This window comes from Cavia porcellus, unplaced genomic scaffold, assembly GCF_034190915.1.
Source record: "Cavia porcellus strain 051 isolate PalLab524CR breed Dunkin Hartley unplaced genomic scaffold, mCavPor4.1 scaffold_16, whole genome shotgun sequence".
Taxonomy (NCBI): Eukaryota; Metazoa; Chordata; class Mammalia; order Rodentia; family Caviidae; genus Cavia; species Cavia porcellus.
The window spans coordinates 60210743-60229935 of record NW_026947499.1 but is presented as its reverse complement, the minus strand read 5'-3'; the positions used below and the strand labels follow the sequence as shown (position 1 = coordinate 60229935).

Below are 19193 nucleotides of genomic sequence, written 5' to 3'. Positions count from 1 at the left end.
ACTGTACAGCCTCATTATAGGCAAAAATATGTACATTCAATATATATTCAACAAGTACATTCAATATATATTAACAAGTAAGACTAAAAACACATTTAATAGAAATACACTATAAAAGACAGGTCATCATGGTTCTATCAGGTTCAGCAGATTACAGCCTTCAACACAGATAATTTATATTGAACATTTTACCCAAATATCTTGTGCAGAGTTACATATATTTAAATACATATACTTTGGAACATTCAAAAGTACAGATTTGTTTTTACCATAATCAGTAACAGACTTTGGAGCACGTTGCTCTGTTTCAGTGTTTCTCTTCTTGTTCTTAGATTTCCAAGCATGATACACTTTTAGCCTCCTATGAAATTCTTCTCTGCAAGCTGCCAGAAGCTCAATATCTATTGATGACACAGAAAGAGACACACACGCAAAAAAAGAATTAACATCCTAATTTATTCATCTAATGTAATTATTCTGTGGTATAAATATATATGAAGTTTTTGCTTTTAGCTGAATAGTACAAAATCAAGTTACTTATAAAGAGGAGTACTTCATAAAATTATCTTTTATATTTACAGGGAATTTTTTTAAACATTATAACTATCATATCATTTGTTCCACACAAGAACTCTGAACTAAACAAGTCTTCTAAATATGAAGAATCAGGAAGGTTAACAATAGAATAAAAAGTCACTGTACCCTAATAGAAGTCAGACTCTCATATTCTTTTTGTGGTTGCTGTTTATAATTAGACAGGCATACACAGTGAGGAGGAAAGAGAACACAGTGAGAAATTACATTTATGATGCTTTTGTTCCTGATCAGCATCCTGCATTCCAACACTGTGATTTCAATAAGAATATAACTATGGCATTGCCTACATACACTTCTACACAACTGTTCTGTTGAAAGAAAAACAGCTTTAAAAGGGAATGACTGCATTGCTATTTGTTACACAGGTCAAAAGATTCAAATAAAATAGTTATTAAACTATTACGAATATTATAAGGAAGACAGTCACAACTGTGGCTCGGTCCAGTCTTTATTAACTCCTCTTCTCTGATCTTGGTAAAGAATAAGCAAAATGCATTTAATTTTAATAAGTATGTCTTTCTTTTGGCTTTGTGAACAAATTGTTTCTTCATTTCAAGGAAACAAAAGTGGCTTAAAACATACATGTCACTCCCATCTAGGTATTTATTTTATTACTGATCAGTATGGACCCTGAGCTAGGGGTACAACTCAGCAGTGACATCTCATCTGGCATTCGTGAAGCTCTGGTTTAATCGTCAGAACAGCATAGCCAAAAAAAGAAGAGAAAAAATCAGTATGGTCCTTCCTGTCTTTCATTTCCCTCCATACACTTACCACAAGACGTGTTGATGGTGTCACGGAGTTCTGCATATTTCCATTTGCTAAGATCGTGTTTCTTAGTACCAGCAGCGGCCTTGGTGGCTTGCACAGCGGGGCCTCTGTAATTATTACATAGTTTCGCATATTGAAACTGGAAACACGAGTGAAACCCTGACTACAGAAGCAAGAAAGTGTAAGTAACTTTGAGAACTGGGAATAATTACTAGAAAAACGTAAGTCTTGACAGATGCAATTAAGGATGGTACAAGGGCTGAGGGCTTAGTGGTACAGCACACTTAGTACAAGGGCTTAGTGGTAGGGCACAAGGCCCTGAGCGTCCCTAGCACTACCACACAAAAAAAGTATACTAAAAGATGCTTAGGTAAGCTGAAACTTTCCAGTGTGCCAATTGATGAACACATTAGGTTTTATGTCAACCGTGTCATGGACTTCACCATGTTTTAATGTTTAAATACAAACATTTAAAGCTTAAAAATACCCTTATATATATTTTTCAAAATCAAGAGAAAAATCCTCAGCAGATAGGAAAAACCATGGGCAGTATGCCCTGCAATGGCTTATCTATGATCCATTGGGGCTCACAGCGCAATTGCCTGCAGAGACACAGGATGGCCACAGCACACTCACACTACTGGCCTGGAACCTCCTGCACATCAGGCTGTTCACAGGGTGCACCCACAAAGGGGTTCAGGCAACGATGGCACCAGAGCCCATAGGACAAGCCACAGGACCCCCTGGAGTCAAGAGACACACAGAAGAACAAAGAAGCAGACAACTGCATCCTGCTCCTTAATAAGTCACAATATGACCACTAGTATGTATAGAAGAGGTAGGTTCTCAAGAGTGACTCAGAGGGTCAAACATGCCGTCTGTCTCTCCCTGTGTAGAAGAAGTATCTGGATGAAGAAAGAGGAAGATAAACATCTGCAGGGATCATCACGTTCAACTGGCCATAGCTGGGTTACTCGGCAGCAGACTGGGGTTTCATGCACTCTTTGAGATCATTCACCAAAAAATATGTTAACAGTTTCTTCTTTGTAATAATGAACATTATTTTTCAGTGTAAGATTATACTTTGCACATGACAGAGACTTAGGATCAAGCGTCAAGATTTTTAAGCTCAATGTAACACACAGAGTTTAATAAGCACATCAGATTTCAATATAAGAGGAGACACAAATATTAAAACAAGTACTGAAGAAATAAAACACTGCTTCTCAGATAAGACACGAGGGCAATCTCCTCCTCCACCAACTACTTCAAAAATATTTTCTTCCTAATAAAGGGAAATACACTACTTGGAAATAAATATAATTTTTATAACTTTATATTCAGAAATATTACATCAATCCTGGCAAAGTCAATATACAGATTATTTAAGATGACTATTGTTACAGAAAAACTAAATTCAGATCTAAATCTTCCTAAAGCAATGGAAATTACTTTCAATACTAAGCACAAAATGAAGCAAATAAGGAATCTTTGCCTCTTTGAAAGCTTATGTGTGCTTTAATTTTAGAGAATAAAAATAGCATATTTCATACTGCATACAGTACTTCCATTTGACATAACTGTTCATTACATATAAGACTAAACAATAATGTCTGGCTAGTTAGCACTTCGGTGTTTTCTATGATTAAAATTTGGTTTACGTTTACTGCATAATCTATAGTTTTCATAAGCTGTGTGACTGGCAATTTTCCATGTAGCTTTTATTCTGAATTGCTTTGTTCAAAAGAGCCAGCTGTGTGTCAGAAAGCTCTGTTACTCTTAAAGATAAAGCATGCTTCAACATCTATTCAAATACTTTTTTTCTTTTCTGTATCTTAAACTGCCATTCAATTAACTGACCAAAAAAAGTTTTTTTCTTTTTTCCCCCTCTTCCAGGAGTCTTTTCTAGGACAACAGCTGAAAATTACAGGTTTTGTTGCTGCTTTATCTTTTTCTTGAAAGAGAAAGTTGATTTACATAATATACAGTTTTACAAATTGTCAGAATATGCATTTTTTAAAAAACATTGAATCCAAATTATTATTGCTTAAAATATCATTTAATGGCACTAGCTTTTCACTTTGCGTTACTTCAAACAAAATACACCTGCTAAAAAACACACTCAGCATCAGAAGCAGCACATGAAGGCAGTGTATTTAAATGCTCCTCTGTCCTCATATCTGGAGTTATTAAAATAGCAAAGTATAATTAATTAATTATTAAGCTTGCTACACAGACAATCATGTAAATAAGAATGGCAATAGCAAAAGTGACTTGATTTTTAAAACTACTTTCACATTTTTAGTTAACTTGTAACTTCAAAAGTGTCAATTAAGATGTTGTTGACACCCACTTACAAAGGAAATGGATCAGATCCTGCCAGGAAATCACATGCTTTGGGAACTCAACTCTGACACCAGTGGTTCTCAAAGAAGGCTGTGGGGCACAGTCCTTGGGTGGTCACACTCTTCCCTTTCTTCCCATCCATGAGGCACAGGGCTGCCCACCACTGGGGGGAGTTCTGTCAGGACTGGGGAGAGCACCCTCTGCCAAGCTGGATGATCCAGTGAGCCCATAACAAACAGCACCGGAGCACCAATGAGGCAGTGCCCTCCCAAAATCAGTAATATTTCCCACTGAGAAACACCAATTTTCAGGAATGTTGCCTTTTACCTTTTCCTATGGCAGGATGGTAGGAGGGAAGTAACATTTCTTGCACAAAATATATGTGGAAAGAGTGGGCTATTTATATAACAGGTTCTAGTCCAAATAATCAACAGTGACTTTAAAATATGATTTTGAAGTGAACATAATTCCACAAATACAGTGCACTAACCTATACAAAAGTTCTGACATTTCTTTGGCCATTTGTTCCCTGTAAAAAAAGTAATTAACACACCACAGTTACATACAAAGTGGACTACACAAATTGCTTAAAACACCTAAAGTACAATAAAAATTTTATTTTATTACATTAATTCATCAGCTAATGATAATTCACAATCATCTTACTTTGTAAAAGCCTATGGTCTACATTTACAAATCCATCAATTAAAAAATGGCAAAATTTTTATCTAAATATAGTTAAAATTATTTGAATGTATTTCTATTTTGACAGTACTTTTAGAGAAGATACCATGAAAGCCACTCTGTTTCTGTGATATATTTCTTTATGTAGCGAATACATATAGCACAATCTAATCCATACCAGAAATCTGGCAGGATGTGGACTCTACGCAAGGACTTCTGCACCAGAGCTGCTTAGTAAATACTAATTAGATAAAGCATGACAGTGGTAAACCACACTGACGTCTTTCAATGTCAGGGTTTAAATAAGAATCTGATTTCAAAGCTCTAAAGTTCCAAACCAAAGCATGTTTTTAAAAAAGAAAACAAAAATCAATGTGAGCACTTGTTAAGTGAAAGATGTATTTTAACTTTCCAAGGATAAATACTTTTCAAAAGCGAAAACTTATTTTTCTTTTATTACCCAGGAGAGGGTAATGTCTCAATATTTGCTTAATTCTGTAAAACAGTTTCATTGTGTTCCTGAACTTTAAGTTCATTATTTTATTTGTCTAGCTTTTACTCTTCTCCTTTGTAATAAATCATTTCTCCTTCATACTATTAATCAGACCCTGGTAACCTCAAAACCTTACAAACTGCTAACCATCACAAGGACAGGAGATTGAGCACGTCTGCCACAGGGCAGCTTTGAGAACGCCCATCCAGAGCTGGCCCAATTAAGAGAGCAGCAGTCTCCCATTCTGCCGTCCTTACAAGGAACACTTGTCTATCTAAGCAAGCACAGTCAGAAAAAGTAATCTTTCCAGACTGATGAGAAAGAATAGCAAAAACCACACAAATACCAACTACTAAAAATTGTCTTTTGAGCAATATACCCATCAATCAATTTCTTGAGGTTTAGTAGTTTCTCAGAACTTTCTAACTTTGCAATTCAGAATGCTTCTGGAGACATCTTACTTCTGTCACCATCCCACCTCCTGATTTCTCTCTTTCTCCTTCTCTTAAAGCCTCCATCATTCATTTTCCCACAGCAGGGTTCCAAGGAGCCAAGCAGCTTTGCAAAGCTCTTTGCACTTGCTCTGCTGATCCTCACTGCTTTCTGTATGTGCCTGGACACTCCAATGGACCACCCTCCCTACTGATTCATCATCCCAACTGACCCTGTGTCACCAGAAGCTGGCCTATGCCAAACACACTACTCCCTGTTCCCTCAGCAGAACGGACCCTGCATCTCGAGGTGCTTTTCTCCTTCTGATTTTACTGAACTATATGCAAACACTCACAATTTCATATCAGACACTGCTGCAAGATTTACTTAATTCAAGCTCAAATGGAATCTATAAAGCAATTGTTCTAACAGAGAGAGAAGCAGTGCCTACTCATGGATATTTTTGAAAATTTTGGTGCTGCTGAGGTAACAATGTGGGTGTGTGTCCTTCATGTGTGTTGAGGTAAGGATCAGGAATTCTAAATGTGCTGCACAGAAAGAAGTGTCCAATAATCCACATATCTTAACATGTCTGCCAGACATGTAAAGGTAAAAAATATATATAAATATTTTATATGTCAACTAAGCTTTACATGTAAATAATACATGTTTTTACACAGTTTTAATACACTTTTTCTCACAATGCAAATAATGTGTAATTGAGAGGCAATCTATAATTAGTTGTCTGGGACATAAAAAAGAATTATTCACAAGTCATGGTATTTAAGCACCTAACACAATGCTCCGTGACTGGTTTTCATTTGGAGCTATAGCACTCACAGTGACTCTACGTATGAATATAGTATATCTGATTACATTTTCTGCTGCAATTTGCAAGCACTTTTATACCAAAGTAAACTAATATTGTATTATAAATGATGATCTTTTTGTGCCAGGTGTAACAGCTCATGCCTGTAATCCCAGGACTCAGGAAGCCGAGGCAAGAGGATCACTGTTAAGTTTGAGGCCAGCCAGGGTTACAACAGGAGTTCAGGACCAGCCTGAACTTCATAGTGAAACCCTGTCTGAAAAAGACAAAAAAGAAAAAAAATTTTTTTTTAATTTTTATTTCTCCTTTATGTGTACTTTTGGAGAGAATTACAATATTTACATAGTTTATATCACTTATAAAATATTTTTATTGGTACTCATCTGAGAGTTCAGAATCATCACTACAAAGATTACAGTGGAGTCCTTAAAACTGTCAAAATTCAGATTTATATATATCCCAAAGTATTTTATTTATGTATAAGATATATTTTACTTATATTCTAAATGTTAATAGGATTCTATCTCTGTGGGAAGACTTACATACAAAAAGGTGACAACATTATGATCTACTTTAGATAGAGAATTAACTATCATATACTAAGTTATTACTTATTCTAATTTATTTCTCCACACCTGCTGCTATAAAGATGTAAGGGAGAGTTTAAAAATATGTACGACAAACCAGTATTAAAATTTAAAGACAACACAAAAAAGGAAACCAAGTCACAAACTATTATAATAAAGCCCTGAACATTTCCCCTAGGTAATAAAAAAAGTTATTCTTTTTTTAAAAAGGAAATAACCTAAAATTTACTCCCAGAAAAAAAGTACTTCTCGCTACAAAGTATCCACAACCAATTTTTTAAAATGTAGAGGGAGATGACATACGGTGTCATTTTGAGTCTTGTTCCATCATTTCTGTGGAAAGAATATATTTCAGTTAACATCATGAGTGATACAGAACTGTAAAAATCTGGATTGTGTAAATTTATGGTGTTATAATTACTTTGCTCACTGATTTAAAAATTTTATCACTTCTAATTCAACATGAAATCATTCAGAATCTTGGTACATTTTTAAAATCTTACAAATATTTTGTTATTAATTACAATTATTATAAAGGAATAAATTAAAGATCTTAGTAAAAATTAAAGAGCAAATACATCTAGATTGGAAATTTCATATACTGTGAGATTCATACTTAAAAGAATGTGGGTATCGCTCTATAATTTCAAGTAATTGTGCATCATTGTTTTTCATCAAGGATCATGTGTGATTGATTAAGATTACATTTTAAATCATATTATATACACAGGAAATAATTCTTACTTAGAAGTTACTTGACAGGAATCTGAGCTGGAAAAGTAATTTACAATTTTTTACTGAAGCAGAATCCATCAACAGGTATTAATACATCACAGAACCTAAGAGGGACCTCAACCTCTAACAGGGTTCCTTAGAGAATTATCATTCACACCTAACGTTATTCAAAGAACTCAGCACTAACAAAAGTAAAGTAAATATTCAAAAATATTTAGTTATGGCCCACAGACTGAGACAGAACTAGCAAACACTGAGTATCTGTGCATCCTCAAAATGAAGTGCAGATGCTTGTCATATGGAGCATAAAACCACCACAAGAAGGGAAGGGCTTAGAAGGGCCCAGGGCTGGCAAGGATGACTTGAAAGGCATGTGGAGGAAAGAACAGGACCGCTCAGGCCAGCACACAGGAGAACCAAGACGCACTCTTTTGTCTTTCCAGTGGCAACGGCCTCAATACCTTATTACTTAGCAGCTCCTGTGACCTAATCATTCTGCTTAAGTGAAGCAGAATGGTAACTCGACACTTGCATGCAAGGTCCACAAGGCCCAGCCTCTCACAAGGACTGGTCACCCTGCAACAAGCGCACCTTTCTGAAGACAACCAAGGACTTGTGCACAGCTTGCAGAACAGCACAGGATGTGAGCTCGCTGCTTCAATCACATGCCGGCAAGCTCTGCAGTGTGCATCAGTGATACCTCATGAAGACAATTCTGGATGTAACAGCAGGCACCAGAAGCCTGCTCTCCAGCTGCAGTGCTCCTCCTCAGACCCCAGGGAGCCGGCCCAGGAGGCTGGCCTGGCCACTGGGCACCAACAGAAAAGGCACCAGCGGCCATCACAGCAAACGGGGGAGCAAGAACAGCAAGGCAGAACTGACAACAGCCACAGTGGGGCCGAGAAGTCCAATAATAATGAGATATTAGTGAAGAGCCCAAATACTGGACTCAAATTCAAGAGTTGAGAGCTGTAATACCTTCATTTGTATAGAATTAGTTCATTATAGCATGACACTCTTTTCTTACATAACTCAAACTCCAGAGGTTCTCAAGTAATTACTCCCTAAAAAAATATGTGATGACAACCTAACAAATCCTTTTCCTCCCCATCTATATTTTCAGCTAAATGAAATCTAACAATTTGAATTTCAGTAGCTGTATGATTTGAATTCAAGGATTTTTTTTTTTAACCTTTTGAAAGGAAATTACTCCCTCTAGTGGTTGTAATTTAACAATACTGGAGTTGTTTTTGTTTTTGTCTAGGGTTTTTTGAGACAGGGTCTCTCTCTGTAATTTAGGCTGCCCTTGAACTCAATGTGGAGCCCAGGCTGGTTTTGAACTTGCAGAGATCCTCCTGCCTCAGATTCCCAAGTGCTCGGATTGCAGTTATGCATCACTATGCCTAGTCTTTTTGTCATAAATCATATTCTGAGGCTACATATATTTAGTGCTTCTCAGTATATACGTGGCACATGTATCTACATAGAGCAACACTAAAAATTATTTTCCTTTCTTTTTAAAAATAAAAAATCAAAATAGGTTAACATGGTGGCACATACTTAAAAACCCACAACTCTGTGAGGCTAGACAAGAGGATCGCAAATTCAAGTCCAGTTGGGACAAGTTAGTGACGAAGAGACCTTGTGTCAAAATTTTTTTAAAAATTTTAAAGAGCTTGGAATGTAGCTCAGCCCAAATGCTCAGTTCAATCCACAGTACTACCCACCGCCAAAAGATCAAAATAACTGTTTCTTTATTCCAAATTTTGTTTTGTTTTGTTTGTTCTGTTTTAAGACAGGGTTTCACTATACAGTGCAGGCTGGACTTGAACTCACTAGGTAACCCAGACTGGCCTAGAACTCACAACAATCCTCCTGCCTCAGCCTCCCAAATGCAAAGATTAAAGGCATGCACCACCACACCCAGATTATAATCTAAATTTTTAAATAAAAAATATTAAAATTTTTCCCGTAACTTCATATAAAATAAGAAATTCCATTTTCTTTGTGTTCTCCTATAATGTTTAGAGATAATTCAGAAATCTGAGAAGTCAAAATATTTCAGTGAGATTAGCCTTCTCTCTAGGAAAGGAAATTCATTTACACTGGGGGTAAATTTTCCTCAAGTGATCAGGAATATGAAACATTAAAATAGAATCCTAACCTCAAATATATTAAACTGCACTAATTTCTAACTCAGTGTTAAATTAGTACCATACTTAGAAATTAGGTATCTATCCAATATACATATTCTTTAGACAATTTGAGTACAAGTTTAAATATTTTCTTATCAGAGCACTCAGCTGAAATTCTGCCATTTTACTCTTCAAGAGCTTAGCCAATTTGATGAAAAATCCATTATCTGATTCATTTGGATATCAATGTAGACACATGTAATTTTGAAATGAATTGACCACAAATGTATGTACTAGGGGCTAGGAAGTAAGATCTCTCTTCTGCCCCTTCACAGGGAAGCGCGGGTAAGAAAGCAAAGGGGTGCACAGTACCTGCGCAGTGCCGAGTCTCCCTGGGCCTCGTCGCTGATGAGCTCGGCCTCACTGCGGGCGATGCGCAGGGCCAGCTCCCGGTCCCTGCGCTCCTGCTCCAGGACTGCCTGCTGCTGGGACTCCTCCTCGCGCTGCCTGGCCAGCTGCTCCTCCACTTCTGCCTGCCAAGGCCAGAAGGCGGTTCACAAAGAGCCCTTCACTCAATACCTGCTCACTCCCATTTTACGTAAAACAAACAGCAACCTTCACGCTTCATACAGGTTCCCTGCAAACCTCTCCAGTCTCCATTTTCTTCTATATCATGAAAACTTCATTTTCCAAAAGTAAGAAAATGCAGAAAAACGCTAACTCCTGTGGCTATCATGAAGGATGGCAAACATGACAAGAGACCCTCAGTACTGAATTAACACCACCACCCACACAGCAAACACCAGGAAGGTAGGGGGCTGGTTATGCTTAAGAACATACTAGGAAAGCCTACGCAAATAGAACCCCTAATACATGATCAGTTATTCCCAGAAATGGACTTTGTAAGAAGAAAATATCTTTTATCTTTCATATTAATACCAGCATCTACAGATACAAAACTTCTTAAAACATAAAAATTATGTTCTAAGTATTTACCTGACTTCTTCCTAGATATAACAAAACTAATGTTTACTGAATTAGGTACTGTAACAGGTAACTATTATTTATTCCCATCCACAGAGAAAAACTGTGGCTCATGGTTGCTCACTGTGACTGCCTCAGTTTCCATTGGTGACAGGGGCCCAGATGCGAACCCAGGTCTTTAGCTCCAAAGTCCCATCCCCAAAACCACTTTAGAAACTGTCTGGCCCATGGAACAAGACAGGGAGAGTTTAGCGAGCAAATCAAAATCTGACTTTCACTTTCTAAAATAACTGTGCAGATTGTTTTTTTTTTTGTTTTTTTTTTTTTTAAATCAGTACCAGGGATGGAACTCACGACTGCCTGCTTGCAAGGCAGGTGCTTATGTTGCTGAGCTAAATCCCCAGCCCTGCAGATTGTATTTTGATAGAAATTCAGTTCGGTTTTTTTTTTTTTGTTTGTTTGGTTTTTTTTTTGTCTTTTTCGTTGTTTTTATCGGTACCAGGGATGGAACTCACGACTGCCTGCTTGCAAGGCAGGCGCTTATGCCACTGAGCTAAATCCCCAGCCCCTAGAAATTCAGTTCTACAAGTGCATACCTGAATACGTCTTTCATCATCTTCCCTTTTCTTTCTTTCTTCTTCTTCTTGTTTTCTCTTTGCTTCCATTTCAAGTTTCCTTTCAAAAAAAAAAATCCCATAAGTTCTTCAAATTTACCAGCAACTAAAGTCTCCATTAGGCAAATTATCAATAAACAAAGGTAACAGAGTGGGAACTTAACCTGTAGGCCATATTTATTATTGACTTATTTTGAATAAAATACATTCTCTAATTCTACCAACAGTAATTCTCAAATAAAACAAATAGATTCTATAACCCATAATGTCTCTAGATGAAGCTGGTCTCAAAGCCTACCTGCAAGATCTTAACTATAATAATTCCTTCTCTCTCCTCCTCAACAAGACAACTTATATTCACTCTCTTTACCCTATCACAGAAGTCTTCCAAAATGTTACTAGCTTTAAAATTCTAAGAAAAGGTATAAGTGCCTTTTTCTACCATATAAAATAATAAACAGGTCATTTATTTTTTTAAAAAAAAAAGAAGGTTTAAGAGGCTAATCAAAATTCAGATCATACAGATTAAATATCCCTTGTCTGAAGTGCTTGGGATAAGAAACATTTCAAGGTTTTTTTTTTTTTTAAATTCTGAAATATTTTCTTATACTTTTCCAGAACACATGACAAATTCAGAAAATCCAAATCAAAAAGTCAGGCTACATATGACAAACCCATAACCAATAGTATAATAATTGGGAAAACCTGAAGGTATTTGCTCTAAAATCAGAAACTCTTGCTGCTCTTATTAAAGAGTAGTACTAGGGGCTACTCTTCCTAGCCCCTAGTACTACTAGAAACTTTAGCCAAAGCAATTATGCAAGAGAAAGAAATAAAAAGGCATACAAACAGGAAAAGGAAAAGTCAATTATCCTTGCTTGCAGATTATATGAATCTATACACAGAAAAGCCTAAAGACTCCGACCAAGGACTATGAGCACTGATAAGTGAATTCAGTAAAGTAGCAAGAATAAAATCCCAAGAAGTCAGTTGCTTTTCTATGTACCAATAATTAATTTCTGAGAAAATCAATCATGAAAGCAATTTCATGCATGATAGCCACACAAGAAATAAAATATCTAGGTATAAACTTCTCTAAACACTGAAAAACCAAATGGAAAACAACATTTTGAGATGGATTTTCATGGACTGGAAGAATGAATATAGTTAAAAGGTCCAGACTACTCAAAGTAATCTGCAGATTCATTGAAATACCAATGACAATCTTCACAGAATTACAAAAGACAACTATAAAATATACATGGAAGCACAAAAGACTCTGAAGAGCCAAAGCAATCTTGTTTTAAAAAGAGCAAAGCAGGAAGGGACATCACAATACCTAACTAATATCGGTATACACTACACAGATACAGTAACCAAAAGAGTACTGCACTGGCATAAAACCAGAAACACAGAGGAGCCAGGCAAGGCAACACATGTCTGTAATCCCAGCACTCAGTAGGCTGAGGCAGAAGGATTACCCGAGTTTGAGGCACAGATTTCCAGGTCAGCCTGAATTACAGAGCTAGACCCTGTCTCAAAAAAACCAAAACAAACAAAACCAAACAACCAGACAGAAAAACAAATAAAACAGAGAAATCTAAAAATGCAGCAAATCCATACATCAAAAGTCAGCTTTTAGGGGCTGGGGATTTAGTTTAGCAGCATGAGCACCTGCCTAGTATGTGCTAGGTCGTGGGTTCAGTCCACAGCACCAAAACAAAAACAAAAATGAAAACCTTTAAAAAACAAAAAGTCAGCTTTTGTTGATTCTCAACAAAAGTGCTAAACAGTCATGGGAGAAAAGACAGTCCCTTTAACAAATAGGGCTGGAAAGACTCAATATCCACATGCAGAACACTAAAACATGACCCTTTCCTCATGTCCTGGAAAAAAAATCAACTTCAAACAGATCAACAGCAGACCTTAAACTTTGAGAATGTGAAGAAACACTTCAAGATACTAGTACAGGCACTGATTTTCTGGAAGACTCCAAAAGATGGGAGGGAGGGCAACAAAAGCAGATAATTACAATCACATCAAATTAAAAAGCTTCTGTACAGCAAAAGAACCAACAAACTGAAGAAACAGTCCATAGAATGGAAGAAAATATTTACCCGCTACTCACGTAAGACAGGCTTAATGTACAGGATATATGAAGACTCAATAACAAAGTAATCTAATTTTAAAATAGACAAATGATCTGAAAACACTTCTCAAAAGACAAAACACAAATGACCAGTAAGTATATGAAAAAATGCTCAATATCGTTAGACATCAAAGAAATGCAAATCAAAAGTTCAATGAGATACCATCTCACCTCAGTTACAAAGGCCACTCTAAAAAACAAAATAACAAATGCTAGTAATGATGTAGAGAGAGAGGAAACCATGCACTATTCCTGAAGAACATAAATTACAGTAGCTACCACAGAAATCAGTGCATGAAAGCTCCCTAAAAACTAAAAATAGAACTACCACACTATCTAGCTATCCCTCTCCTGGGTTCATATCCAAAGGAAATGTAGTTAGTTCATCAAAGAGAAACTTGTATGTCTGTGCTTACTGTGGCACTATTTAGAGTGGAGATGTGGAATTGCTCTCGGTGCCCAAGAACAGACAAATGGGTAAGGAAAATATGGTGTGTGTATATCTACACAATAGAGTATCATTCAGTCGTGAAGAAGACAACAGCTGTGGTGATGCATGCCTGTGGCTGAGGCAAGAGGGTAGCCAACTTGGAGCCCAGCCTGGGCAACACAGTGACTTAGTGAGATCCTGTCTCAAAATAAAAAATATTTTTAAAGGGGCTAGATTCAATGCTCAGTACTGCTGCTGCTGCTGCTGCTGCTGATGATGATGATGATGATGATGGAGTGAGGGAGAAGAAAAGAAGGAGGGAGAGAGGGAGGGAAGGATGCAGAGAGGGGAGGGGAGGGGAGGGGAGAGGAGAGGAGAGGAGAGGAGAGGAGAGGAGAGGAGAGGAGAGGAGAGGAGAGAAGGGGAGAGGACAGGAGAGGAGAGGAGAGGAGAGGAGAGGAGAGGAGAGGAGAGGAGAGGAGAGAAGGGGAGAGGACAGGAGAGGAGAGGAGAGGAGAGAGGAGAGGAGAGAAGGGGAGAGGACAGGAGAGGAGAGGACAGGAGAGGACAGGAGAGGACAGGAGAGGACAGGAGAGGACAGGAGAGGAGAGGAGGAAAAGAAAGAGGGAGAAAAGAAGGGAGGGAGGGACGCAAATAAGTTTGTCATTTTCAACAAAACAGGTAGAACTAAAGGCCACATATTAAAGGAAATAAGCCAGACACAGAAAGACAAGTGTCGCATGTCCTCTCTCAGATGCAGAAGCTTTTTTAAAGACCATCAACCTGAAAATGCAGTAGTGATTACACAGGCCTGTAGTGCACAAGGAGTGGGAGAAGGTGGCCTGCATAGATCCAGGAAGGCTGTAACATATACACTAGTATCACAATGACTCTCACCCACATAAACAATTAATTATGTGTTCATAAAAATTAAATGACACTTTGAATGCCAATATAGCACTCAAATTTCAGACATCAGAGTAGTTCGATTTCAGACTTTGGAACTGGGAATCCTCAACCAATAGTTAAAATCATTTTCAGTAATTGTAACATTTTAGGAATTGTTATAAAATTACCTTAAAAATTTATTCTAAAATTAATTCACTAAAATAAGAATGTGACTGATCTGTAGCATGGTCACTGGTCACTGTCAACACCAAGCCACCCTGCAGCTCAGTTTCCAGCCAAAACAACAGCATGCACTTACATCCTCCTTTCTTCCTCTTCCTTTCTGCGACGCTGCTCCTCCTCCTCACGTCTTTTTCTCTCCTTTTCCATTTCTTCTTGAATGTGCCTCAGCCTTTCGGCTTCCTCTTCCTGCTGCTTTTTCTTCTGTAATGCACTGAGGAGGTCCTCTGAGCTTTTAACTAATGCGTCATATTCCTTCTGTATTTGTTCCCTTGTCATCATAGTTGACTTGAAAACAGTAAGCACACACTTAAGTGTTATTTCTTCCATTGTACAATAATCTATATGCCTAACATTACTGAACTGTACACTTAACAACTGCTAGAAAGATAAATGTAATGTTACATATTCTCCATGATTTTTTTAAAAACCTACCACAATCTGTACATAAAACAGTAAAAAAGTAGAAAACCTAGTAAGCAATAAACCCATAATCTTTGCTGTACTGTTTGCATACTCAATAACATTCAAACTTAAACATTAACCCTGCACACAAATATTTGACTCTATTTTTTTTTATCAGTCAGATCATCGACACCTGAATATAAAACTGTGGATAAAGTAATATAATTGCAGTTAAAAATTCCTTTTAAGGAATAATTTGCCCACACGCAAAACTACTGTTTATATTGTTTACATAGTAGCTATGAAATATGAAAGAAATGACTATATGCATATAAAATTATTTAACTTTTCTAAATTAGCCTTCAAAAAATGTGACTGGTTAATTTTAAACTGACACTGATAGCTCATAATCAAGGGTGGCATGTGACAGATTTGTAAAATCAGCTAGATCTATATTGGTGTTTTTATTCTTCTCCAGATCATTACTTTCCTTTCTAAGATTTACTATTCATGGTCTACATTAAATATCTGCATAAAATATAACATTGGGCTTACTGTAAGGTACTAATATCCACATAACTGTTCTAAGCTATAAAACTGCTTTAGGAAAATAGTAAAATCCTAAAATATAATTGAGGAAAAGATATGAAGAGCAAGATGAAACATGATTAAGAAACAAACATACAGAAAAAAATTTCAATCCCACTGGTAATCAAATAATTGAAAAGCAAAATATTGGCCCTACTTTTTTCTACAAAAGTGAGGATGAAATTAATTACCATTTTTATACAATAGTTAAGTAAAGTTATACCTTCTATGAAAATAATGTATTAAGATGAACAGAGCATATAACCAAATGGCACAGACACAAAATTAAATGTGTATTATGGTTAAAATTATGTAAAAATATATACACATAAAATATGGTTATAAATAAAACATATAACAGCATTCTAGCTGAATGTAGTCATGTGGGGACATAAAGAGTTTTTGATTATTTTCTTCCAATTTTCAATAATTTAACAATTTAAAAATTAGTTTTTGTTGGGGCTAGGGATGCAGTTCAGTAGTGGAATGTCTGCTTAACTTGTTACAAGGTCCTGGGTTCAACCCCCAACACTGCCAAATAGAATAAATAAAATAAAATTTTTAAAACTTAGGTAGAAAAGCATAAAAGCAAATTAACACAATTTGCATTAAAACTGAGTCATAGCTATGCAAAAGGTTAGTTAACAACAAAGAACAATACTTTCACTCTTTTGAAAGGAAAATATTTTTCCTTACAAAAGATGAAACTGCATAAAAATTGTTTTTATAGTTACTAATGAAATTTTCAAACATAGAGAATATGAGCAACCACTTGTCAACGCTTTGTATCTTGAAAAAAAATCTTTCTGTACAACTCCAATACCAATAATGTTATTAAATTATATAAAAATCAAGGTCATTTGGGCTAAAATTACATACCTTAATTTTGGCCATCAAAGAATCAATAGAAACCTCAAGGTCCTTGATCTGCTTATTCATCTCTGGTTTCCCATCCTTTAAGGCACTTACTACTTCATTAAACCTGTCAAGCCGCTTCTTCAGGGTGCCCACCTTAACCAGACCATCGATGCTGGAGGGACGATATTTCACCAAAGATCAGTTTCACCATTAATGCCTTCGGTAATTTTTGTTTATTTTATTAATGCTAAATTAATAAATTTTTAATTAATTAATTAATGCTAAACACAGAACCAAACAAGAGGTTTCACTTCTGTTTTCATTATTATTTAGTATTCTGTTTTTTAGATGTCTTACTGAGGGTAAAAAGAAGTAATGATGGATAGAAAGTCACTGATGCCTGTGTCTTCTGTGTTTAAAAACTGAAAACTGAACATGCAAATTTGGGATTTAAAGAAGGTATTTAATAATCTCTGAAAAGATATGGTGATTTAATAGTTACTTAAACATGCAAATTTAAAAAGTCTAGATTAGTAATAAAAATTTAAATTAAAAAGTATTTTCAAAAATTAAGTCTATAATGAAACAATGTAATTCTATAGACAATCTTGAAAATAATGGTCCAAATATTAGTAATTTTTAAAACATCGATTTGACATTAAGAAACTGAAATGGCTAAAATAAGTGAAATAGTTGCTTCTCTCAATCATTTATTTCAACATGCAAAAGTATGTGTTCACATTTTTACAAGCCACTTCAAATCTTGTAGAATTCGGCAAGAAACATGTAAATTTGTTAAAATAAATGTTACAAATAATAGACTAAAATATCATTTTATAAAGAGCATGCTTTAGAAAGATCTAAACTGCTTTCTCTTATGACTTTATTGCCATTTTATATGAGTATATCCAGGTCTGGGAGTTGTTGTCTGAGAAAAGATCTCACTATGTAGTTCAGAGCAGCCTCAAATTTTCAGTCCTTGGTCTCCCCCATGCTGGGATTACAAGCATGCCCGGTTGTGACTAAGTTTTATAGGGTTCTTTACACATTATTTATCTTACCGAGGTTTGTGTCTCCTTTTGCAAAGCCACATCCGAATAGTTTTTTGCATCTTAATGCAAGCTTCTGCTCGGTATTTTATTTTGTTTTTCACTAAGAGTAAAATAAAATAATTTTAAAACTCAGTTAAAACTGGACAAATAATATCTATATTTTTAAAATCTACTCATTTTCACAAATGCAATTCTCAAGCAATATGAAATTTTGAAGAACATATTATACCGACATGAAAATCATGAAGTTTTAACATTCCTTCAGTTTCTTAATACTTCTTTTAAAAAAAAAGTCTATCATGTATGCAGCCGGGTTCATACTTTAAATTCATTATTTCCTTATTAAGCTATATTACTGATTCCCAAACTGTCCTACACAACATTTGTTCTATTCAATGTGAATAGATATGCTTTTATGAAAGGGTTTACCTGGAAAATCAGTTTAGGGGAGACAAACAATATACTTTGTTTTGGAAATTCACAATGAACATACTGGGTTGGGCCTTTGAGAATCCTACAGTAAAGGAAGCTTTTCAACTTCATGTACACAGAATTTTCCTGAAAGATCTGACCTTGAAAGGTTTTTGCCAGAGCATCCTTATTAACATTCTGCAAGCATACCTGTCTGCTTACTGACCTCGCTGCGTCTGCACAATACAGGCCACAGACACAAGGGATAAAGCAAGTAACTTCAATATATTATGCTCTCGATCACAATACAATATATGAAACTAAAAGCTACCATGACAAATATCCTTATATTTTACTTCAGAAATGAAAGAGAAAAAAGGGTTCAGATATCTCTTTATTATAGTTTTCTTTATCCATATGCACAAGTGTCTAACAAAGGATCTCAATAATCATTTTCAGTTTCATTGTTCCTTTTCATTAAGCTAAATTGATTTTCTTTTTCTACTCATATGGAAAGATTTACTGAATCCTTTTCAGGCACCCAGCCCTATTACAGGTATTCTTGTATGGGCAGCAGTTACCAATTTAATCAAGTTGCAGATTCCCAGTTTGCCACAGACCCTTAGGTAATTCACAAGTATTCTGCCCTCAGCCCAGTGAGGGCTAAAAAGTTGCTATGACTTGGCAGAAACACAACAAAAGCTGCTCACTGCAGTGTGTCAGGAACAGGGTTCAGAGAGGAGATGTACAAGGGACTGCAACAACAAGATGTAACTCCGCTTTACAAGGTCTTGAAAGACGTTTGAAGAACTCAAGCTTTGCCCATTACTAAAAGATGACTGAGAAAGGCTTTTAGCTTAGAGCTTGGGAGCTGCTGAGGTTGCAGTATGAGTGGGAGGAAGAAGACCCACTAAGAAACAGGCAACAAAAAGCAAAGAATTACAGTATTTGGAGGAGAAATCAAT

At 36.1% G+C, this 19193-nt stretch overlaps 1 protein-coding gene across 8 annotated transcripts in view; it reads right to left on the bottom strand.

Annotated features, from left to right (window-relative positions):
* The window catches only part of Myo6 (myosin VI), a 160455-nt gene that overhangs the window by 7879 nt on the left and 133383 nt on the right, over window positions 1-19193 (bottom strand). For 3 of the 8 annotated variants that reach the window (XM_013141780.3, XM_063226918.1, XM_063226917.1), the window contains exons 24-33: window positions 17827-17917; window positions 16787-16937; window positions 14994-15202; window positions 11190-11268; window positions 9982-10142; window positions 7484-7510; window positions 7043-7072; window positions 4205-4243; window positions 1372-1475; window positions 270-401 (exon numbers count right to left, since the gene is read on the bottom strand). In XM_013141780.3, coding sequence (XP_012997234.1) covers window positions 270-401; window positions 1372-1475; window positions 4205-4243; window positions 7043-7072; window positions 7484-7510; window positions 9982-10142; window positions 11190-11268; window positions 14994-15202; window positions 16787-16937; window positions 17827-17917 — 1023 coding nt within the window. The remainder of the gene's footprint in view (window positions 1-269; window positions 402-1371; window positions 1476-4204; window positions 4244-7042; window positions 7073-7483; window positions 7511-9981; window positions 10143-11189; window positions 11269-14993; window positions 15203-16786; window positions 16938-17826; window positions 17918-19193) is intronic. The other 5 variants (XM_063226919.1, XM_063226920.1, XM_063226922.1 and 2 more) reach the window with 3 other exon arrangements.